The sequence below is a fragment of the Pavona decussata genome, unplaced genomic scaffold, assembly GCF_977016875.1.
Source record: "Pavona decussata unplaced genomic scaffold, jaPavDecu1.1 SCAFFOLD_78, whole genome shotgun sequence".
Lineage (NCBI taxonomy): Eukaryota > Metazoa > Cnidaria > Anthozoa > Scleractinia > Agariciidae > Pavona > Pavona decussata.
The window spans coordinates 132,501-157,616 of record NW_028145496.1 but is presented as its reverse complement, the minus strand read 5'-3'; the positions used below and the strand labels follow the sequence as shown (position 1 = coordinate 157,616).

Here is a 25,116-nt window from a genome sequence, read left to right as displayed (position 1 = left end):
GCTACAATACCCTCCCCTCCCCACCCCGGACCTTTTGACACACAACCAAGAGCTACCCCCCAGCAGTAAGCCCTCACCCTGGGCTAGCTCACAGACTGGTCCTTGACGGCAAGCCCCCTCAAGTTTGGAGAACCACAGAGGCCTGAAGCTGGGCGGTGCCCAGCTTCAGGCCCAGTTCTAGCAGGCACGTTTTTGCAAATTCGCACAGATATATATATATATATATATATATATATATATATATATATATATCTGTCTGAATTTAAAAGAACATACCCTCAGAAATCTATGATTTTTGTTAACTTTTCTTAACATATAACTTGTTTTTTTATTATTATTATTATTTTTTTATTTCCCACTAAATTTAGGGATGTACGATACAAGTGTCACCAGCAGTCATTTTAAAGACAAAAGCTATTCTTCTCCTTACCCCCCCCCCCCTACCCGAAACTACCCGATGTAGACTCATTTAATTGTTGTGCCCAGCCAGCCCCATTCTCTCTCAAACGTTTATACACGGCACAATGACCTCGCTTTGAATTCGGCGCGCTCCTAGCTAAGAAGAAATTCATCAGCACTAGCGCATGTGTAAAAGAGAATTCTGTGAAAAACTCAAGTCCAGGAAATCGGTTGCTGCAATAAACATTCAACAAAACGACTAAAGGAAATCAATTACAGGGGATTACATTAGACGGAGACATACTTCTTACTATTAAACCGACTTCGAGGTCTATGCTGTAAATTCCGGACCATGTTTTTTCCCCTAGGATCCGTAACTTACAGTAAGGACTGGGAAAACGAGTTTAGTAAGATATTTATTATATATCCGAGGTTAAACTTCAAATTTACCAGGCCGTACAGTGACCACTAGCACGCACAGCTCGCAAAATTGAACACTCACACCGCGCGTACTAACTGAGAGATTATAACAAGTAACAAGTACTGCCAGTCATCCTTGAATTAGGTCACACCCGGGTTGGGGGGGGGGGGGGGGCATATGAAACAGACCAGGATGCTCGTCGTCTCGCTTAGGGGTGTAAATTTTGGATTTTGGTCTCGCTTAGGGTGTTCCGGGCAAAGCGCAAATATTTTAAGCCGCCAAGGTCTCGTTTAGGGTTCCGTGAAGAAACGCAGAATTACGCGAAGAGAAACAGAAGTCAAATTTTCTTTTTCACTTGTTTTCTTTACCGCATTAGGGGTCAAAATTTGCTTAAGCCACACCCAGATTGGTCTCCTTTAGGGTCGCAAAAAGCTTGAGCCACGCCCAGATGATCTCCTTTAGGGGTTCAATTCAAAATTTCTGACGAGCATCCCTGTCTATTCCATATGGGAGTCCCTCCCCCCCGGGGTTCACACTTGCTATGAGCCGTGCAAAGGATCAATTTTACTGTCTCACAAACAACTATGAAAGGCTCAAAGTGAATTTTCGCAAGACAGCACTCGGATAGCCGAAAAATTCCAATGCGAACACTACGAAATTTCCCGGGAAAATTCCACTGTACCTTGTGTTTACTTTGCGGATGAACAAATCACTTATGACTGACAAGGTATGCCTTATGTACAGAAAAGGATAACAAGCACACAAAATCATGAAATAGTCAACAGTTCTCATTATATATCTCCCCAGTTTCGTTTGATTATTGAAATAGATAGTATCTGTTCACGTATCTTCACGTATACAAGTTAAATTCCACCTTGTCCGCTGACCAACAGTGAGGCTCGGGTTAGTCACGCAATACGCTGTGAATCCATCGTGTTGCCCAAAACCGTGAATTACAGAACTTTGATGTTTATAGTTCGCCCAAAATGGACGTGGTGCAGGTTTTCTCACTGAGAAAGCCAAGGAAGATACGCTTAAGCGATATGGAGAGGCGTTTGAGGTTTAAATATACGCGACAGACTACTTGAAATGGAAAAACGTCGGATCACGCTTCGGGAAGTAAACAGCTCAACGGATTCAAGCCTCGCTTATATAATGTAAGTAAGCTTTCCTATTTTTGGCTGCCACTCTGATTTAAAGACTCAAATCTTCGGTATTTCTCAGAGGCCAACAGAAATAATTCTATTTTATGCAATAGTAAGGGTATACGTGTGGACTTTGAGGCCACATCTAGTCCAAAATGCTGTCACGTTTTACTTGTTTGTCAACAACTACTGTGTGTGGACTATTTGTTTCAGTTTCAGATCCGAATGGTTTAGAAGTTAGATTCTGAAATAAAAGTCTTTAAAATCATGCTAAGATTATGAGTGGATATTCTGTTTGGGCTTGTAAAGCGAAAACTTACAACTTTCTCGCGCTACTAGGGGAAACCAACTGTGAATGTTGATTTTCGGCTCCTACAATTACCAGTTTTCGCATGATTTTTGCGAAAATTCCGAATATTATTATCATATGATCTACGAGGGAGTCAGTAGATCAATAACTAATAGAAATGAATGGGAGGGACCCTTTAATTCGCTCCCAAGTTGTTTTCTGCTGCGACTATGGGCTTGTATTAAACCAAAATCTAGTGCAAGATGTGCAGGGTTTGAGCTTGTCATACGCGCTAAAAATAGCAGGTCCCAAAATTTTTTTTATCGATTTGGTTAGGCCAAAGGTAGAACTGAACCATGATAGTTGTATCTTTTTGGGGGGGATTATGCCATTGGAGATATTTGGCCACAAAATCACCATATTTTGATACGCTATTTTACCTAGTTAAATATTAACTTGCATTGATTGACAGGTAATTAATCAAATAATCTGAGACTCCTGCACATAACTCATAAAGGATGTACTTATGCTCATGTGGAGCCACAATAGAATTACATAAATTCTACAAGCTTAAGGAGCCCCTCACTTTACCCTTTTTTAGAGTAATTTTTATGGGAATTTTTGTAAAAAAGCAGGGGGGGGGGGGTGGTCTAACTCCCCCCGTAAAATTCCAAATATCAAACCACTTTGGCTTTTGAAGTTATTAGGTGGGCCCTTCAATCTGGCCAAGTTTCATTGAAATCGGTGAGATGGCATGTATCACCACTGCCTGGTCCTCTCATGGACATGCTCTTAACAATTATCCTGCGAAATCGAGCGGAATATCGACTGTTATAACCCACCCATTAATTTTCGCGCGATTTTATTGGCTACTTTACGTCACGTGGTGCAAATTCACAGGACGGTTATCACGGAATAAACCCCGCCTACGTCGATATTTGCCCTCCTATTATTTTCCATTGAAAAGAAACAAAGCCAGCTCAAGAGTTTCACGTTTTCATCTTTATTATTTTACATGGAAGAAAAAGCAAACTCGTTTAGTAGATGTCCAGTCATGTTGACAGCAAAAAGCTGGTCGCAAATGCCATTCCGGAAAGTACAAAAATGTCAACAAAACATGCTGTCAACGTCTTTGAAGGTGTAGAAAGTTACGAGTAGACTTTCAGATTTAGTCCTACGCAAACTGAGTCAGTTTGTCAAGTTTTGGTCCAATCACGGTGAAAATAAAGTTCCTGTAAACCAATCAAATGTACTTGTTTACGTCAATCGCGCGCATCCGCCATTAGATCAGCAGTGGCTTTTTTACGAGCGGTTTTCGCGCAATATAAAAATTAATGGGAGGGTTATAAAATATATAAACCCCTTTCTGGCTTGCTGGCATGTCGGCTGATAATGTCCTTGGCTGGGAGATTGTCCTCAAAATTTCACATTTGGCCTCGAAGCTTCGCTTCTCGGTCAAATATTCATTTTTCGAACAATCTCTCAGCCGAGGACATTATCAGCCGACATACCAACCGCCTGAAGGGGTTTATTTACTAAATACTTAGCCGACGAGGCCGTAGGCCGAGTTGGCTAAAATCAGGCGATATTAATATTCCGCAAGATTGAGCAGGATAATTGTTTTATTATTCAACACATTGATAACAAAGCACAGGTTTATAGCAGAAAAGCTGGAGACGATCTTTATTTGTCAAAAAAAAAAAAAGAAACTTTTAACATTTTCCCGCGCGCGGACCGGCATGAATGAAAGCGGCAGCTTTGTTCAAGTTTGAATGAAATCGAGATAAAAATGAGTACTCGTCTAGTGCGCCAATCACTCCGGCAAAATTTTCCACAAATTTCTAGCCTCAAAAGCTAAAACCAAACGGTATTTTGAAGCTACGAAGGATTTGTCGTGTCAGCCGGGCCGAGCTGAACAAACTGGAAAAGCTCTTCAACGATTTTTCGGGTGAGTGTTTCTTTGTTGACTGCGCAAGGCAGTCATCAGCTCCAACAGTGGACCACAGTGACCAGTTCCCAGTTGGCTTGATAACTCAGTTGGTAGAGCACTGCAACGGCATCGCAGAAGTCATGGGTTCGAATCCCGTTCAAGCCTGATTAGGATTAGGAAAGCCTAATTTACATAAAAGCAGAAAACAATCATAACATAATGTCAAACTTGGCAGTTATATAAAACTTGAAGACCTTAACTGATTTTTGCTTCAAAGTGACGAGCATTTTAGTCACTTGACCTGTAAATGATCATTGATTGTTAAAGATCTTCTAAGCCAAATGGGGTATATAAAATGAAATAGAATTAAATCTCCTTTGGTGTCATACGTTTACATGTCAAGGGCTCGAAATGAATTAGCCTTGTCCTGATAACTTCTTATAGGAATGACAGGTACCACCAAACAAGGCTAATTAATAATGAACTTTCATAGTGTAATAATATGACACCCGAAGAGGTTTGATTATAGTTTGTTTTATATACCCCGTTTTGCTTTAACGATTTTAGACGTTAATCATCATTTAATGGTCACGTGACCAAAATGTTCCACACTTTAAAGCAAGAATCAGTTAAAGTTATTAAGTATTATCTGACTGCCAAGTTTGACAATTCTTTGTTCAATCTACGAAATGTTATGATTGTTTTCTGATTTTATGCAAATTAGGGTTTGGTCGCGCCTTAATATGCCTGAGATGTGTTCTGTTGAAGTGGCAGAACGTTTTTAGTCCTATCTAGAAATTGTACACAGAAATATGTTAACTATTTTTATCTCTTAAATGAAATATTGTGAGATTAGAGGTTAGTCCTGTGTCATCAGTAGTTTGCTTGTGTCGTGCTAAAGTTATTGCGATATTTAACTCTATTGAGTTGATGTCAAAATCATGTCGCACGCAGAAATGCTCTTTCTTTTATAGTATGTATAGGCAAATTTTTGACACTTGTAGCACTTTCCTTGAACAGGACGTGGCATACCTTTTATGTGGCAGAAGTCTCCAATGGTGGAAACACAATGGCACACAAAACCATCGGCCTCGTCTCGTGGAATGCATGTAGAACCGCCCTGACATGTGTATTCACAAGGAGTCTTGAAAAGAAAAAGAATCACCCGTTAGATTGATGAATGTATGCAAGACAGAAGGATAGATAGGTGGATCTCCAGGATCCATTGTAATTAAAGGACAAACGGACAGCGGAACCGACTGTTAGAAAAGAATTTACAGAAGGAAGAATGACCCCTAGCACCCTTCAACGGAAGGCCTTTCTTTGTGACTATAACTAGTGACGCATCAAAACATAAGCAACGAGAGCTTAACATGAATGATTTGGACTTGAGAAATATAAAGATGTTTTTCTGTTCCTAAATAGAGTTAAGAAAACACAAGCAGAGGTATGAGAGCACAACAAACAGTTTGAAAACATGAGTCTCATTCGACGAAGTGTGCCACTAGTGTTGTTTCGACTCTCCCAAATTAGAGAACGACGTTTTGCAGTTTTTAAAGCATGTTTCAGAATGTTCAAATGCCATCGTCAGTCAATGAGTACAGTAAAATGGTTCAATATATCTTAGAGTGATAGACTAATTAACATTAAATACTCACGTGACAATTACAATATAAAAATTACAAACAATTATGATACACATGGAAAGAGGTGTTTCACGAACAAAACACCTTACATGTACTGAAGTATTTTAATACTTCAATTTAAAAATTAATTAACCCAGGCCTTTAAAGCAAGTTCTTAGTCCCACTCGAGAACGAATGTAGTCCGGACCGCGCTGAGGTATCACTGAATTATCTACCGAGGGTGTCACCGTTAGCCGAAAACAGGGCAGCCTAAAATTTAACCGTCAACCGTCAAAAAAGGGCAATCTTTGCCGTCAACCGTAAAAAAAAAAAAAAAACAGTTATTATTAGCTGTCAAACGGTTTCAAGGTCTTTAAAATATCACTATTTCAGCTGCTCATCCCGGACTTCTGGCTCTCAAAGAATTGTTAGGTTTTAACTGTTAAACCAGTCTGATTAAGCTATTTCTTCAGTCACGAGACATATTTTGCAACCTATTGTGGTCTTGAAGAGCGAGCGATAGATTCAGAACTGAACGTTTACAGCAAACGGTAAACGGCCAAAATGATCACGAGACCAAATTAGCCCTATTTTTGCCGCTTGCTGTTTTCAGTTTCTCAGTAAAATTAAGTACTTTAACTTTAGCATCAAAGGTCAGAATTATTTTGCACTATACTCATCTGTACGTGTACTACCTTTTTCAAGAAACATGAACGCGAATCTCGAGTTTGTCGTTTGCCGTAAACGCAATTCTTATTAGTGAGATTTTACGAGTTTGCCTGCGCCACTGACTTACAAAAAAATATATCTAGCAGCATCATGTTTACGAAATCCAATAAGCCACTCGAGTCAAGCTAAGATTTATGGGGAAAATCTAAGCCAATAAAAAGACTACATACTGAAAAGCCATACCTCCCTTTTACATCTGGCACCAAAAAACAAAACAACAACGACAACAACAACAACAACAACAACAACAACAACTTGTTCTTAACCTACCGCAATAGCGTAATGATGAAATTCGTCGCTTGGTACAAAACTGCTGAAGTGATGGTACTTGTCTGAAGCTAGGAGATGACAAACGTGGCGGCCAGTACTGTTATCAGCCAAAATAGCAAAGTTGAAGGAGAAACACGCTAAATTGGCGAGACATTCGAAGGCACAGTCGATATAATCAGTAACATGAAGCGAAGCCAAAACTTGGGAAATATTCAGCATGGGGCGAGAAATCTCTTAAAGTTTCCATACTGCAGATCATTTTCGCCTCGTTGGAGCTGTTTTGCCTGGAATAAAAACACTATTACCTGCCGACAGTAAAACTAGTTTCACTCATCTATAAATAACATAGAGGAAATTTCGCTGAATTCTGATTGGTCGAAAAAGAGGTCATGTTTTTTTTCTTAATTTTCGTTTTGCCGAGGGCAAAATTACTCATTCCTGATTGGTCGAGCGGCGAACATACTCGCTGCTGATTGGCTGAACATACAATTTCTAGATTTAGTTGGTTTCTTCATTTTTTGTGCCCAAAAACTACGAGTTCAGTTTGGAGTTGAACTTTCATGCCGGGCTGTTGTTAAAGTTTCGTGTATTACAAGAAACAGTAAAATATTATTTGTGTCAAAAGAAAACTTGGATCGACTGAACGCCTAGCGGATTTGTTTGGGTTGAAAAACTGAAATTGATGCCTGGCATTTAGTTTAGCTTGATCAGGAATATTAACTTGTATTCGAAACTCAGTAATAATTCATGAACATAACAACTTATCACGCCAGGAGCTTTTAAAACCGGCAAAACTGACTGTCAATATGAATAGCCTGGGGGCGCCATTTGATTTCAGTCCCTGAGGAGAGCGGGATTCATTGTCTTTCGCCTCTTTAGTATTATTTATATAAAACGTTACCCTCAGTTAGTATTCTTCATATGAAGAATAGTAATGAGGGTTTGCAAATTTCAAGTTTTCATAGTAAATGTGCTTTGTTCCTTCCATGCTTAACTATTCGTTCTTGTTGCCTGCCACTCACAAAAAGCCTTTATCGACTATTTGTTTACCGAACGGGTCGACTTTGGCAAGATATTTTCCAATAGTTGTCTTTATTTCTTCCTTGGTAATTTAAGGTTCGCGAAAAGTTCGCTTCGAAGCTATGTTACGAACTAGTTAGTCATTTCGCTGATTCAGTCTCTCCACACAGAATGCTTAGTTCCCTCGCTCTATTTTCAGAGTGAAGTTCATTTTCAAAGCTGTTCAATACTCTTGTAGTTCGTGTTTTCTCAAGTCACACAGCACGCTAAAAGTCTTTCTTGCAATAGAAAATAACAATTGGAATTGTCTCAAGGTTAGAACGTTAAACAAACAAATTTACATATTCTCTAGAGAAGTTCCTCAGTTTCAGTTTGAAGCCGTTTAAGAAACTCGAACGTGTTTTATCGGAAAAATACTAAGTTTTCCTCTTAATTACATCATGCATATGACCATCAACGTTTCTCGTTTTGTATGCTAACAGGTTTGTTTGTACTGTTTTGCTTACTGGTGAGCGTTTCTTCTCAGCTTTGTCGCTGATTGTTTTACGAAGTGCCTCGAAAGTTTAAAAAAAATGTTGCCCTCCATGTTATATACAAGTCATCGCAACGAGTCCTGGTAGAATTAAGGATTAATTTTCACTTGTATTTTCAAAGTTTTCCCAAATTGCCCCTGTTGAATTGCTAAGCGACATCTGGTAATTTGGGAAAACTTTGAAAATATCGTGAAAATTTATCCTTAATTCTACTCGGGCCTTTTTTGTGATTGAAATACTAAGCAAAGGTTACGAAACAATTTTTAACTCTGCCGTCTCTAGGCAAATACTTCAGAGATGCAACAATTCCTTCTGTAATCTTTTTCGTCCATTAATTAAAATTGGAATTCAGATTAATGCCTTTTGAAAAGTCGTCTTCATTTTGGGATATCTCCATTATTTTTTTCGCCGTAAACCTACCACTCTTGCCGTATAATCAAAGCTAGCACAACAACGCAAATTGGGTCGAACTTCTGTATTAATTTCCCCCAAACATATTGAATTATTGTTTCTCACTTTGTGCTACCGTTAGAAACTTGAGGTTGTTCTTTAAGTATCAAAGTATTCTCTACTGATATTTTGACCAATACGTAAGACACTCACCTCTGAAAGCTGTTGAGCAAACTGAAATAGTGTTACAGAACCAAGTACGATCCAAACGGATGATGTTATCAGTCGCATTATCACTCACTCGCCCTCAACCTCTGACTGCGGGATCCAAGGCTGGCTTAATTGGTTTCGTGCATGTGACAGGCATAGGTTACGAACAGGTACCATAACGCGTCGTCTGCCAATTAAATTAAATTCATTAATATTGTCTTATGAACAATAAAGTGTGCGATAATAGGAAATTTTATCTATGGCATCACTACCAGAATCCTTCAATTTTTTGTTTTCTCATGCTTATTACAGCTATTATGCTTTGCTCTCCACTGGGATTTACAAAATTTGAATTTTTAACGCGGCAGGTGCATATCGAAAACGAACGTGTTATGTTGTTTGTTATCTAGTTGTCTATCAGTGTCTTTCGAAGATTTCTCTCAATATTCATATATCTCGATCTTCGTTCGTTGTTTTCTATCAACAGTGAGTCTGAAGTTTTCCAGCGTTATCATGATGCTTACTTATTTCGGTAACGATATTGACAAATTCAGGGCTCACTCATCGATTCATTTCGGCAAAACAGGTATACATTAGACACTAGCATTTGAACTGTGGATAGAAACAAGCGTATTCTTTGTAGCAAATGTCATATTTGACATTCGTAGCATTTGTAACGTTCGCAAAATGAATTCCTTTGTTTCCAAAAGGACAAAAAACGCCTTTCAGATAAACGTTAGAAAGCTCCTAGTCTCGAAGATTGAGTCATGAGGTAAAAGGGTTGCTTTTCCTTCTCTTCGTGCGAAACCAAAAGTAATATTCAGTGGAAGAATTCAAAAACGTAAGAAAGATTGTAACATTATTATTTACATACAAGAAAGAAAGCAACGTGCAATGACTCACCATAATGCTGTAATGATGAAAGGAATGATTTGCTTGGAACTTTTCAGATGCGTTGTATTTGTCCGTTGGAAGTAACTCGCAGGTGAAATTCCAGTCTAGTCCAGGAAACGCACCAATGTTTGTAGAAAAACATCTTTCGTTTTTTAGGCATTGCAGAAGGCAGCGTTTTCCGGTGGTGAACGCGGCCGTTGCAATGGTTGGAACGAGAAGTGCGTAAAATAAGTGATCTTTGAAGAGGGCATACTTTTAAGTCTCAGTCTCAGTTTAAGTCTCAGTCGTGTTTAAGTTTAAAAAAGCTTTTTGTTTTGTTCACGACTGAGACTAACAGCGTCGTCGCACAAGCACTGATCCAAAATATGAAAGGCAAATTAGAGGGAAATAGCAACTGACAAAAGCATGAATCCATTCATTTTGAGAGGCTTCAATGCAACATAACATCAGACCTAACAACTCCCTGTTGTTTAATCTTTAATAGGCTTTTCTCAACATGACTCTCTGGAACTATCATAAACATAATCATAATCATAATTCTGATCATAATCAGAATTATAATTATAATCATTATTATGGACATAACGTTCTTCTGATCTAGTGGAAAAGCATACTTGGAAGGGCATTACCGACATAACCACAAACATCATCATAATAATATAAAGGAAATAATCCATCATTTTGTTATGATTATGTCGGTTTCCACTGAGACGTAAGCGACATAAATGAATCTTATGATTAGGATCGTTATTTGGTTTGTGAGAACCAAGCCACAACAAAGCTTTAATTTTAATTCCTCTGAAGATTTAAACTATACCTTACATGTTAATAAATCGCACACTACATTATCACGAGAAGTATTATTTTCTATTTATGGACCTTTAGAAAAATAGACTTGTGTCGGCATCTGCAAGACAGAAGTTAAATAAAATTAAAGCTTTATCTTCATTCCTACGAGATTCGATATGGTAAATTTGTTTTAATGACAAAAACGTTTTTCAAACTTTATAACAAATTTTAAAAGGTTTGGCAAGTTTGTGACAATTGTCTTTAAACGAGGAGAAAATCAAGATCGTGTAAATAACGATCTAAAACCTTTCATAAATGACATATTCTATCAAACTGCACTAAGATCTGCTGAAGCTGGCGACACACCTAGCGATTTTACACGCTGATCGCGGCGAATTTGATCAACAGCATTTTCGCCACCGGTTGATGCAGACACACCTGGCGATTTTTTTTTGCCGATCGCGACGATGTGGCACTTCAACCTTGTTCGAGGGCTCTTTGAAAAGTCATGTGATGAAATCTCCCAACCTGATTAGTTGACTTTACCAGCGATTTGCGACGATCAGCGTAGAAAATCGCAGGAAGGGGAACTCTTGGCGAATGCCGGCGAATGCAATCGCCGATATCTGAGATGCCAGATATATACGCCGATCATGGCGACCGGCGAAAATCGCAATCGCTGCACCGTGCACACCAGGCGATTTTTGCCCATCGCGGCGATCGGCGTATAAAATCGCCAGGTGTGTCGCCTGCTTTACTCTCCCACCTCCACCCATGCTGCTTCCTTGAGACTCGTGAGCGCATGCGCAAGGAGAGCTATTGCAGTGGGTCTTGTTTGTGTTATTTTCTCGAATAAACGCCGGAGGTGTTTATTGGAAACTGGGTTTTCTAGAACCGCCTTCTACTCGGATCCCAGTGTTTATTTTGTTAAGTGAAATTTTTATTATATTTTTCGTTCATTTTTTTGCTTATCAGGTTTGAATACTAAATTTAAGAAGCAAATTTTGACAAGAAAAAGTGAAAAAAAAATCAACTAGCGAGATTTTAGGATTAGAACGTTTAACGTTCTTCACATTGAGGATTAATAAGGGTTTTGGAATTTTTTAGCAAAATTTCATAAAGAATTTTTTAGTGTATGATATATATATCCTAGGCAAATATTTCCTTCGTTTTTTAACGCAGATTGAATATATTTCATTTTTTTCTTTTTATATATATTTTAAAGCTTCACGTTGAACATGTTTATCCTTATATTACAAGAATTTGAATACGAGAATTTTATATTTGCTGAAAATGTACATAATTTTTAGGAGTCAATGGGTCTCAATGAGTCTAGGATTCTTTATTATCTCTTGAATAAAAAATATCAACCCGAAATTGTGTTCAAAGCTTCACGGATCTCCTGGCAACATAAACATTCCCTTTCTTGTTGCCCTTCCCAGTTTGTACAAAGGTCACAACTGCACCACGTTGTATTTCCTCTTTTCGGTTCTTCACTTTCACTTGCTTCGTCCCCCAAACTGGAGTTTTTTCGCATTGGTTCAAACGAATAAGTTTCGAATTCAGCCATTGCCATAGATTAATGGACAATATACCTAAATAAAAACAGCGACCTTACACAAGTTTTAGTAAGAAAACACACTCGCATCGCATCGCGAAGAATCGCATGATCACAGTGACGTCACAACATGGCAACTGATATTCCTTTTTTGGAGGTAACAGGAAGGAAATGTGCTCAAAATGGAGGACGTGCAATACGCAGAATAGGTAAGAATTATCCCGGTTTTTAGCATTTATGTCACCTCTCTGCGGTTGCGAGCAACATTTAAAGAGATCAATTTTGATTGCCAACAGCCAAGCTTGTTTGCTAGAGCGCTTCAGAAAACCTTAAAAACATAACACAAACTCACTTCGTTTTGGGATAAAAATTTGGCCATTGTTAATGGCCGCTTTTAATTGAAAAGTACAAAACTTAAACTAATATCTGACAAACGGTGAGGTAACAATAAGGTATTAAAAGCTCTAGCAAAGGTGAGGGTCAGAAAAAAGGCAAGCTAGAAAATTAAATACAATAATTACACGGGCGGAAGACGGGGATGGAGGTGGGTTGATTGCTTGATTTTCCTGAAATCTGAAGTTTAAGGCTGGCGGACTGAGAGGGCGAACTAATGGATACGCCCTCTTATAAAGGGTCTTTGCCTAACTATGAAAGCGAGGCTAAGTATTTTTACTGTGAGTGAACATTTGGCCAAAAGCCTCGTGATGTTGCGAAAAGGTTATTGTCCTGAGAGTCTCGTGATAATCATACAATGGTGATCTGTTTTAGTAAAGATCCAAGGTTCAATCGAGGAACCTGTGCCATTGTCTCACAACCAACTCACCCCTGTCCCCCGTGAAAAACCTAATAGAGAAGGCACCCGGGAGGGAGACATAAAAGCTTTTATTTGGTCGAAATAAAATCCATTTTCGCTAGCAAAACATTATTTTTTATTGTAGTTTCTTAAAATTCAATGCTTTTTCTGCGAATTTCGGTGATCACAAAAAATTGGACTTATAGCCTTCCGTTCTCCTTTTAAGGCAAACGCGCTAAAGTTGGTCCTTGATGTAGAAACCTTAAAGGGGAATTAGACTTAAAAGAAAGCCTTAAATTTACTCAAAGGCAGGTTAAAGCCCTGCTTAAAAAAAAAATAAGAGCCTTAAAGAAGAAGTCAATCGCCTTGAAGAGGACTACGAAGAAGTGGAACAGCGAGTCCAAACAAGACGGCGTTGGGCAGTAAGTTTAGTCTTCAAATTCATGTTATTCCGAAAAAAGAAGGACAAGACCCATCGGGAAGCATCATCAAAATCGGCAAACTTACAGACGTGGATGTTACTCGCGAAGATATTGACATATTTCACAGAATGAAGAGGAAAGGTAGAAATCTACCCTGACCCATTATTGTACGTTTCAGAAGCTACGGCATTAAGAGTATACTATACAGCGCACGTCGTATTCTCCGTAAGTCAGATTTCAGCATAATGGGCGCGAAAACCTAAAAACATGGCGAGCGGGCTTGTTAAAAGAATCAAGAAAGAAGCAGAAACAAAAATATCCTGACGGAAAGGCCTAAACCATCGAGGGCAAACTTCCAGCTTACTATCCCTATGCCAGCCCAGTAATTCAATTATCAAGATAATTAAATCTGGATTTTACGAGAATCAGTTTTACATAAGAGCAGTATTTATTAACCCGGTAGGTCTGTCGCTCAATACCGAGCATTTTTGACCGCTCTAAATAATAATAATAATAATAATAATAATAATAATAATAATAATAATAATAATAATAATAATAATATAGTATTTAGATTGAGGATTTCATGGATGGCAAATAGTTTTAGAATTTAACTACTAGGATTTTTATGATTAGGAGTTCGGAGTTTAATTGTATGGACTTTGGTCGTTATACATTGATTGGCTACGGCTGGCCGCCCAATCATTGTTTAAGATATCTGGGCATCCAGAAGTTTTTACTGCCACAATAATAATAATAATAATAATAATAATAATAATAATAATAATAATAATAATAATAATAATAATAATAATAATAATAATAATAATAATAAATAAATAAAATAAGGTCAGTACATGTTAAAAATTGCATTTTTAAATGCAGCCAGTGAACTGGACAACACAATTTCCCTCAAGAGATTGTTCCATTGTAAAATTGTCCTTGGATAAAAAGTGTACTTATAATAATCTCTTGTAGCTATCGGCTGCTTTGTAAGTATACTCTCTGGAGCGAGTTGAGTACAAATGATCTACTGGTTGGAGTTTGATATCTTCGTACGGTAGAAAACAAGCTTGTTTCGCATTTTATACAGCATTGATAAGCGTGCTATGGTTCGCCTACTTTCAAGTGCCTTCCATTTCAGGGCTGAAAGCATTGTGGTGACACTATCTTTGCAGTTGAAGCTGTCTAAGACCCAGCGTGCAGGTCGTCTTTGGACCATCTCGACAATGTTGATGTTTTTGGCAGTGTATAGATCCCATACAGTTGAACAGTATTCCAGAGTTGGTCGTACAAAGGCCTTGTATGCCGTTTCCTTGGTCTTTGGTGGGCAATGTCTTAGGTTCCGTTTGAGAAAGCCTAAAGTTTTGTTGGCTTTATTTGATATGTTATTAACATGTTCATTCCAGAGAAGGTCGTCGGTCAGATAGACCCCAAGGTATTTGACAGTGTGTAGAGACTCCAGGGAATGTCCTTTAAGCTGGTAATCGTAGACATACAGAGTATTAAAAAGTCTTGTTAAAAAGACACTGAACTAAACTTTTATTCAAAAATGTTCGCTTGTGCACAGTCGAGCAAAGTTAAGGTAAGCTTATTTTCGCAATGATTATAACTATTTACAAAAGAAGCAAGAAAGTATATCCCTGTTTAGTTAGCTCTAAAATTTTCTATGGAAATAAGTCGTAATCTCGTACCCCGATCTCAGTCGTCGGTTCGGGAATGTCGAAATGTGAGATCTGGTAAAGTTCGATACAACGCCATTTCTGGTTGGTTACTAGAATTAAGAATGCCTCATTCTAATCTGCTCTGTGATTGGCTCTTTCCTTCTGTGTTTGGTTTTCGCTCAGTTCGGGGAAGAAACAAAAACACGGAAAAGTTTTTGCTCCGATTAAGATTGTCATGCGACGTTTTAATACATACATGCCCTTTGTGTGGGGAGAGAACAGTGAGAAATTGTTTTTTCGGAAGACAACAGCGACTTTAGCCGAAAAGAGTTTGCAGTAACGTTCAAACGGCCTTGCCAAATTACACAAGTTTCCAACACGATGGATATAAGCTTGCTGACTTTTGGGGATAAAATGGAGGTAGGTCATATATATATATATTTTTTTTGGTATTTCTTGACAAAAAATGATTTTTTTTAAAATGATTATTTATTTAGTAAACGCAAATTAATTTCCCCAAAATACTTTACCTTGAGTTCCTGAACACGCGCGCCGCATTTGCTAGCATATTTTCAGTTTTTGTCTTCTGCTAAAAGACTATTTTCCTTCTATAAATTGAACTGGACTTTGAGTAAGAGACTTCATAATATAATATTAGTCCTTTCAGACCAGTGTGCTTATTCCTTCAAGATCCATACAACATCTCTCATAGGACTTTGGAGAAATTGATAGAGTGTCCACACAATATTATTATTCATCTGCTGGTAAGATCAATATCCCTCCCACCCCTCAGCTAAGAGAAATGAAAAATGTCCGACTTATGACCGCCAAAATAATAGTAATGAAACCCGTACTACAACAGAGAACACCTTGTCTGAACCGATTAGGGCTCTTTATGTAAGTGTAGTTAGTTTAATTTTATCCCCTCTCTCCCACCTACTGAGTTAAAAAAATTTGGATCCAAAATATAAAACTAGCCTTCCTCTAAAATAAAAATGGGGACATTGGTTTACATGTCTGCACCACCTAATGTTTTGCAGGTCTATGCTTGTGATAGGCTTTAGAAAAGAAGTAGTTTTAAAAGGAGGACATGCCTCTTTGGATTTGACATCACTTATAGTTTTTAGAATCTTTTTGCCATTGTTCTTTTCCTCAAGATAGGGGAATTTCTCCATTATTTTATCATTAGTATGGAGTCCTTGAAGTACTAAACACACTTCATTTACTACTTCCATTGTTAATCCTTACCACATTCTCTGATACAAATAGTTATCACTGGCCTCAGTTTCTCCTTTATTTCTTGTTAACTCTGCCTTAATTTCTTCCACCTGATTTCTAGGGAGAAGCAAGTTCCTAAAGTTCCTATCAGTGATGTGAATATCTTCAAGGGCTAAAACAGCTGGACACAGCTCAACACATAATTAAGAGCAATGACAGTCATTTCGGACAACAGATATCACAACAGCTGCATTTCTCACACAAAAGCCAAAACCAAAGTGATTATAAGCAAAAATTTTCCCCTGCACAGATTTCTGGGGTATTTACACTAATCTGTCATGATGGGTTGCATTTCTTCAATATTTGCACCAATATGATTGTTGTTAAAGTAAAGTTTTGATGTAGCAGGCTTCCCATCTCTTCCACTTTCTTGGAAAAAACTTTCCATGGTTTGCAGAAGACCAAAATGAATAAATTATTATCCTTCCAACACAATGAGAATCAAACCCCATTCCCAAAGATTGTGGCAAATAATATTCATTGTCAGTCTGTAGAGAATGAGACTGAGCCAAAAGTGCATTTTGAGGAATTTGGGGAGTAAGGTAGAACTGGTGATCCCCAAGCTTTCCACCCAAAAAGGCACCCCCAAATCCACACAGTACTAATGATGAGTAAATAATAGGCTGACAGGCTTAATTTTTGACATTGGTGGTGATAAGTTCATCTGCTATGGGCGAAAATATGTAATCAAACTGGTCAACATTACTTTGTGTTAAGATAGGAGGGCCTTTGTAGTACTCCATAAATCTTTCATATTCAAACTTTGTATGATTGTAGTTTGGTTGTTTTTCTGTTGCTGTTGTTGTCATGACAACAATCTTCGCTGTAGGGAATACTGAGGAAAGTGTTCCTCGTTTGCTGTACTCTGAAGTTGTGCCCCCTGAACAAAGATGCAATTAATTAAGAAAAAACTGTAGTCATTCACTGGGATGTTGTTATTCTTTCCATTAGAAGAAGACAATATAATTACCAGAAAATGGATAATGAGAAGGCTGAATAAAAAGGGATTCTCAAGTAACTAAGCCCTTTTTGATGCATGGGGTGGCATAAAAGAAGCTGCGATAATCACCAACAATATGGCTCTGTATTTATTAGCTTTTAACCTTCAAGCCTCAGTGTCAACATACAGTTTCTCCTTACTGGTCTCTACATGTCCATTTTTCATAGTAGCATTATAGCTAGGGAGGCTGTTGAAATATCAAGAAATTTCACCACTGGTGATCTCATGACCTCTCCTTGATTGTGCATTGATAAATATTAGGAGAAATTTTGATACTGATCACTACTGGGGCTTAAAGGTTCAAGGTTCACTGTTCTGATATTTTTTGTGTACTTGTGTAAAAAGTCCTTGAACATAATTTTGTGTTGCTGGTCTTAATATTAAGAAAAGTTAGGACCTGACATGGGTGCAAATATCAATACAAGAAAATTTTTTTTGCTCAAGGAATTGGCATCAACAAGGAATTTTCATCCAAGACAGACACTGTTTTCAAAGTTTCTTTTCCTCACCACTTCTCTGCAGTGGGTTTGTGTCTGACAGTTTGATTAAATGTTGTTTCCTGGCTATGGAAGGCCATGGTTAAGGAATACTTAGGAATTCATGGTTACTGAAGATCAGCTTACTGTGAAAGCTGTTGTTTTGCTGCAGAAATGGGTGACAGTTCATTAGAACACACAGACATGCACAGGAAAACAAATAGAGGAAATATTTTTTTTTTATTTGTTTTCTATTTATCTGCCATTTGCTACTTTTATGAGCCCAAAAGACCTTCACACCTTCCTATTATTATTGTTATTATTCTTTTGTGCTGAAATCAAGGATCCCATCAGAGGTGAGTGTCCAAGCACCAAGATAGCTGCTTTGGACATAAAGAACCTTGTATTATTCTTAGTGTATCATCCTCTATGCATGTACAAATAATGCAATGCTCAGTACAACAATGATTATTTAAGCAGCTCATTGTGCCTTGCAAATCAAATGCAGATAATGACCTTTGTTCTTCATATCAATAGTCAAATATTATTGGACTTGTGTATTATGTGGTTCTAATTTTCGAGTCTGTGGACTCCTATGTGTAAAATTATAACCTTTATTAACTTGTCATCAAAGAAGCAGTCGAGGGGGCATGTCCCCTAAACTTAACATAAATTTCAGGTGAAAACTTTTCAAGTGTTATGTGATAAAGGTGAATCAAGAACCACTGAAATGGAAAGCTCATCACTACCAAATAAAACTCTAATGGGAAACTCATAGGGACTTGCTCTGTTTGCTCACATGTTGCAAGTAACCAAACATTCTTCAGATCCCAAATCCAGATGTGGTACCTCCATTTCCCAAAAGAAATTCAAACTTCCATTTTTGAGAAAAAAAAAAACCCTTTAAAACAGCAAGGGTGTACTCGGTATTTTAATGTTGGACATAATTGGGCGCCTACCATTTACACGGACAGGTCTTTCTGGTTTGCTGGTATATAACCAAGACAGTAGCATGGTGTTAGGGCTAGGATGGTTCATGGTTCATTTATTTCACACTATTTACACAACATTAACATAGAGAGAAAAGTATTACAACAAATGATTACAAGATAAAAATAAATACAGTACAAATTATAAAATGTGTGTGGTGGTCAAAGTAGCAAAGGCTTTCTAGCTGACCACCACCTACTTTTAAGTAAACAAAGAAATGACACTGAGCTTTATTGATATATTAGAAAATGTAGGAAATGTTTGTAGAGCCTAGGATGTACAAGAGAGAATTACATTTGTGTACATTAAGGTATGTTCGAGATATACTGAACTGAGCAAGAAATCTAAACAGGACAAGCTTAATAAAAGAAGAACAAAACAATAAATAAATAAAAACAAAAAAAAGCAAAAAAAACAACATACAAACAAACAAACAACAACAACAACAAACAAAAAGAAAGGAAAAGGAGAACACATCATCAGCAGCAACAGCAGCGACAACAAAGATCAAAATATAAGCAGACAATTATTATTACTATTATTATTATTATTATTATTGTTATTATTATTTTTAACTCTATTATTATTATTAGATAGTTACATACTATTTTATTTGATCATTAAACAGAGCATATATTATTTGATTGACAAGAGATCAGGTGGGCCTTATAAAGTTTCTTAAGCCTGTTAAAAATTTGTTTTTTTCAATGCCATGGGGACAGTTTCCCATATGACAGAGGCAGAGTACTTAAAAGTAAATTTGCCTATGTTAGTTCTAACTTGTGGTCGGTGGAAATTAGGCTTGGCAGAATTTCTGGTATTATAGGAGTGGACAGTTCTTGTACATGTAGGTAGGAGGAGGCCCTGTTTAGCTGGTTCATATAAAATTATATTATTACAGTGACCTTGAGTTGTGTCCTTTGGCCTGTAAAAGAAACCTGCCGCATTTACACAATCCATTTGGTTTGGAAATTTAAACCATTAACTTATGGAAGAAGGAGAATTTGTGTGACCAAATCAGCTGAAAGACTACAAAGAGAAGAAATAATTTTTACGTATCACTGGTAGACCACAATTTCTGAAACTTTGCAAATGAAAATATGACATGAACCATTTGACTTTCCAATGCGAAATTTAACACCAAGATGCCAATCAGTAACTCTATTGTGCCTCATCTACAACAACGACCACAAAATTTTTCTGATAAAGCTTCGACAACAAAAACTCTCTGCACTGTCTGTTGCTACCTTTACCTTGGGGTGCACAAAAATTATGTGACATTTCCCTGCCTGTAAATTACAGTATCTTCAATACAGTTACCATCTAAGGCAAAAACTGGTACAGCTTACTCCGGTTGACTTAAGTCTTTTTAATTGATCGTCGATAAGCACGTTGATCTTGAGTGGAGAAAGCACAATTACGATGGATTTGTTCTTGGAACAGTTTTCATTACAAAGATGGTCTAGATGGTCACAAAGGGTAGGAACTAATCTTAGTAAAAAAGTGATTTACCGCGCTTGTTGATTGCAATCTCTCCTGTTGCCTTTTTCGTTTTGGTTTAAGTTTCAAGTTTTGTTGTCCTCTCGACCGAAGAACGTTCCGAAGAGCACCCTCGAAAGCGAAAACCTCACCAGGAATGATCACAGTTACGAGCAGCACGGTGGACAAAGGATGATGGGCAGGCCCGTATTCCGGGCCTCAAATCGAACTTTACCAGATCTCCCCTCCGCCTGACCGTGGGAGATCTGGGTACGAGATTAAATAAGTCGTAAACAATCAGAGAAAGAAAAAGCACGGTGTTTTTGTTTTCAACCAATTAGGAGCAAACCTAAGCCCAGTCATCACTTGGGTCAAGCCCATATTCCTGTGCTTGGCCCATCTTGCCTGTTTTGTTGTTGTTGTTTTGTTTTCGTTCTTAGCATCACTTGCATGTTGAAACTTTGGGTCCTGATTGGTTCATTTCGTGACATGCGCTCACGCCATATTAGTGTCACGTGACTGACTATGACGCATTTTAAAAACAATGAATTGCCTTCAGCACTCACAGCTGCACATTACATGTAGTAACCTGTGTTTGTCCTTCGTCTTTGATCTGAAACGAGTTTAATATCTACGTTATTTAGCAGAAGACATTATCTCTAGAGATAATTTATTCTAGAGTCATGGAGCTAATTGTGATCCGCCAAAGAATTAAAGTATACATACAGGTCTTGTTTCAACATAAAGTAGAGTGTCACTATCTCCGCATCTCATGGCAGCTCTAGGCCACCATACTGCTGTACAAGGGGTTTTGCTAAAACTTGCCCGCGGCCCACGGCCCGCGGACCAGTCCATATTTTTTTCAGCGGTATACAACTTGTAAAAACTACTAAACACCAGATTCATGAGATAATTTCATTTTATAATAGTTTCAAGTCTGTTAAAAGTTACGTCGTTTGAGAACGAATGTCCACTATGTTGACAAAATTCTGCGTTATCGACGTACGAACGTCTATATGCACGGGCGTACATATAGGATCAAACGTTTTCCTCTGAGGAAAAAGCGACAGCTACAAAGATCGCAGAAGATTAAAATGATTGAAATTACAAACGAATCGAGTCTCACCATTGTCCATCGACAAGTCGGTCGACCACACTCACATGCCGATGCACATTTCAGCATGCGCTATAGTATACCAAAACTCTGGAAATATTTTAAATAAAACACTTAGCTACTTTTTCCTACTTTTTTGAGTTACAAAAAGAAGGGTCGAACCCGGGTCGTCGGATTCCCAAGCGGAACGAAATTAGCAATTTTTGGGCCAGATATCCTTACTCCAAATGTATAGGCTAACTGGAAGCTGTCTGAGCTAAATTAGGCTAAATTAGTTATCCATTATCTTGAAATGGGCGTAAAAAAAATTGCCAGGGCCGTGAACTGAGGTGAGGTGGGCCGCGGGTCGTGGGGCCGTGAACTGGGAAGTGGGCCGCGGGCCGCCTTTTAGCAAAACCCGCTGTGCAAGGACTCTTAAGTGTCCGAAGAATAAGAGAAAAACTCTGAAGAAGACTTGTCTAGAGAGAGAACAACTCTGAACTTTGAAGAAGGTGAGGAAATTAAAAAAAAAAACCATTTATTGTTTCACAGCTCCGTCTAAAATTATTTGGTTATTTATTTGTATTGTTCTAAATAACTTCTACAGTTACCATAATTTCTAGGAAAAGCCTATGATATCACTTATCTCTTAGAATACACCTTTAGTCAATAATATTTTATTGCTGTTACCTCAGTAGAAAGGTTTAACTCAGACACTAAAAATACATTTGAGCGCCAATCTTTGATAAAACGCACTATGGTTTAGGGTTCACATGCTTGATTTTCATCTCATCTCGTTTAAAGGTATAGTAATAACCCTTCCAATGATACCAATTCACACCATTAGCGAAAGAAGAGTGTTTACCGTCAAACAAAACATATTTGACGCTAATCTTCGATAAAACGCGCGCTATGTCGAAAGAAGCCACTAAAAAGAATGAGAGAGGTGACGAAAGAAAGAAAGAAAACTACGTTCTAGGCGTTCACAGGTTTGATTTTCATCTCAGCTCGTTTAACAGAGTAGTAATAACCCTTCCAGAAGTTCCAGTTCACACCGTCACCGAATGAAGAGTGTTGGCCCTTAAGATAGCGGCCGTTCAGGTTGGACTTGTGACAGCTCTTGTACCACCAGGCTCCCTGGTATATCTGTGGACAATTCTTACCGATGTCGTTGTCTCGATCTTTGGTTGTGAACGCCATGCCACGATGATAAGAAAGCGAGTCACCAGCAGTTCCTAGAAAAACACACAAGAGAAATCCTTAATAAGTGCAGGGCGATAATAATATCTGTCCAAACATAAGAATACCAGTGGATTTTACACCAGACTGGGTTTATTGCACAAACTGAAAAAGTACAGTAAATATTACAAGAAAGTAACACTAGTAAACTAAAAGTGAAATAAAATATGACTAAATCGATAGTAAAGAACAAATATCTATCCCATGCTAGTTAAGTAATATCATTATCTTATGAAAATTTAAGCGTCTAAAGCAAGTTAGAAAAAACATCACTGATCAATTAGTACGTATTGGAGGTATTGGTGAAATTCAGTTCTTTTCAATTTTTCTTGTATAACCCAGTTTGGCTAATATTAGGAAAAGAATGATCAGATCTGAAGCCGGTTAAGAAGCATCCTATGAGACTCAGGGGTAGTTAGTGGGGTGAAAGGGATTTCTGTGGGCGAAAGTTTACTATAAGAACGGGAGAGTCCCTCGACAATTACTCTTACCGAACCAGTTCCAGAAGCATTTGAATTCCCCGCTTTTGATTGGCCAGAAAAATATTTTTCTGGCCAATCAGCGAAAAGGACCAGCTGGGCAACTCTGATGCCTTCTTACACGAAGTTGTTTTCCTCATCGGTCGCTACAGTTGCGTGGGCCTTTCAACGGGAAGATTCTCGACGAGAGTTTCAGAAAAAAAATTCAGTGAAGTCGAGGAAATCGCTAACTTAAACACGGCACAGGAAAACAAACACTCACCGAGAAATTTTGACGGCGGACTTATCGAAGGTATCGTAAACTTTCGCCCACGGAAATCCCTTTTACCCCACTATTTGCCCTGGGTGTCCGAGGATGGTAAAGAAGTGGCTTACATAAGAGCATAATGTAATTGTTGAGTCTAATTTATTTACTATTATCCCTACAAAAACCAAATGTCATATCTGTTTCTTTAAATTAATTGAGGTTATTGCCAAAACTTTTGCTCAGCTAATTTGGGATACGAATAGAGCCTACACTGATAAAGTAAGATTTCTGGGCATGTGAAACGAGAAACGATTAACTTCAATTCTGTAACTCTTCCTTGTTTTGAATTTCACTATGCCTACCACTGTATGATCCCAGACTCAGCTTGTATTTGCTTCCCTCATCACCAACACCAAAGGAATTGTACTCAGCATATGCTGTATTGCCACTGAAGTCTTCAAGATCCACTCGAAGCCTGCTTGCTTCTTTTGTCAGGCGGTGAATCTTGTCCTGTCCAAGCCAAAATTCACCACTCAGATTCCCAAAGCCTCGTTTGTAGTCGTCCCAGCCGCGGTAGAAATCGACGGAGCCGTCCAGTCTCTTTTGGAAAACTGTGCATCCCCCACCGGCTGTTGTTTGGTCACAGTACACATCGAAGGCACCGCCATTGTCAGGGTTGATCTTGTAAACATCGCTGGTTCGTTTGCCAGCTTTGTAGAGTTCAAAGCAGCTCTTATAAACTAAAATTACAAAATATATTTGGGTTAAAATTGTAACCAGACGCCTCGAGCAAAGCTGACGAAAATACCAAAACGGATTCATCAGGCAGTGGTCTGAACCGTAACAGATGGCTCCAGCTAAACATCTTTGGTCAACAACTACAATGAACAAACCCGTCATTACATGAAAGTTATAAATCTCACTTTGTGCTACCACCGCTCCCGAACGACCTTTTTTCGAAAGTACTAAAATTTTCTCGCCTTGCGGACACCTCGCTATTACGGACACCCCGATAATACGGACACCCGGCATAAATAAATAACAGGCGTTTGACTGAAATAAATTCCTGCTATTATGGACTCTCGCTATTAGGACATTAACTCGCGTTGGTCGATTTAATACGACAGATGCATAATCCATCTGGAGCGAACTTGGGCAAACGTTTTTAGTCCGTCTGGTCATGCGTTTCAAAGTTCGTATTGTGTAAAGACGAGCACAAACGGATTATGCGTCAGGACGAACTATCTTTAAAAGCACTGTTCAATCGGAAATTACTTTGAAAATTTTTAAATTTTATCGCCATACCCCGGACTTGAAGTTAAAAAGCACTAGCGTTTGTGCACTTCCTTGAAGGGGGTGATTACAGAGCAATGTGTGCCGCTAGAAGTTTCACAAGCAACAAGCTGCATTATAGTATGTTATTCTTACTTGCTCGTGTTACTCACTTCTGTCACAGTTTTTCCCAGTGAATCCTCCTGTGCAAGAGCAGCTGTAACTGTTTGTCTCATAAAGCGCTCTGCACTTTTCTCCATTCTGACAAGGAAATGTTTCACAAGGACTCTGGAATAAAAATTGAAGAGTTCCCATGTAATAGTAAAATATGACTTCCTATCTTTTTAACGCGGCAGGTGCATATCGAAAACAAACGTGTTATGTTGTTTGTTATCTAGTTTTCTATCACTGTCTTTCGAAGATTTCTCTCAATATTCATCTATCTCGATTTTCTTTCGCTGTTTTCTATCAACAGTCTGGAG

At 38.2% G+C, this 25,116-nt stretch overlaps 2 protein-coding genes and 1 long non-coding RNA gene across 4 annotated transcripts in view; 1 reads left to right on the top strand and 2 right to left on the bottom strand.

Moving 5' to 3' along the window:
* LOC146476163 (microfibril-associated glycoprotein 4-like) overlaps window positions 1-10,049 on the bottom strand; it is a 50,365-nt gene extending 40,316 nt beyond the window's left edge. The window contains exons 1-4 of the mRNA XM_085114709.1: window positions 9,865-10,049; window positions 8,965-9,148; window positions 6,809-7,092; window positions 5,217-5,328 (exon numbers count right to left, since the gene is read on the bottom strand). Of these exons, the coding sequence (XP_084970835.1) occupies window positions 5,217-5,328; window positions 6,809-7,027 (331 nt within the window). The 5' untranslated portion in view covers window positions 7,028-7,092; window positions 8,965-9,148; window positions 9,865-10,049. The remainder of the gene's footprint in view (window positions 1-5,216; window positions 5,329-6,808; window positions 7,093-8,964; window positions 9,149-9,864) is intronic.
* Window positions 10,050-15,218: 5,169 nt separating this feature from the next.
* Window positions 15,219-17,125, top strand: LOC146476162 (uncharacterized). The gene is made up of 2 exons (XR_014865655.1): window positions 15,219-15,501; window positions 16,421-17,125. It is a non-coding gene; the product is annotated as an uncharacterized LOC146476162 (long non-coding RNA).
* A 4,487-nt stretch (window positions 17,126-21,612) lies between these two features.
* The window catches only part of LOC146476158 (fibrinogen C domain-containing protein 1-like), a 58,360-nt gene continuing 54,856 nt past the window's right edge, over window positions 21,613-25,116 (bottom strand). Inside the window, exons 1-3 of one of the 2 annotated variants that reach the window (XM_085114714.1) lie at window positions 24,808-25,116; window positions 23,725-24,102; window positions 21,613-22,632 (exon numbers count right to left, since the gene is read on the bottom strand). In XM_085114714.1, the coding sequence (XP_084970840.1) occupies window positions 22,373-22,632; window positions 23,725-24,102; window positions 24,808-24,949 (780 nt within the window). In that variant the 5' untranslated portion in view covers window positions 24,950-25,116 and the 3' untranslated portion in view covers window positions 21,613-22,372. The remainder of the gene's footprint in view (window positions 22,633-23,724; window positions 24,103-24,807) is intronic. The other variant, XM_085114713.1, reaches the window with a different exon arrangement.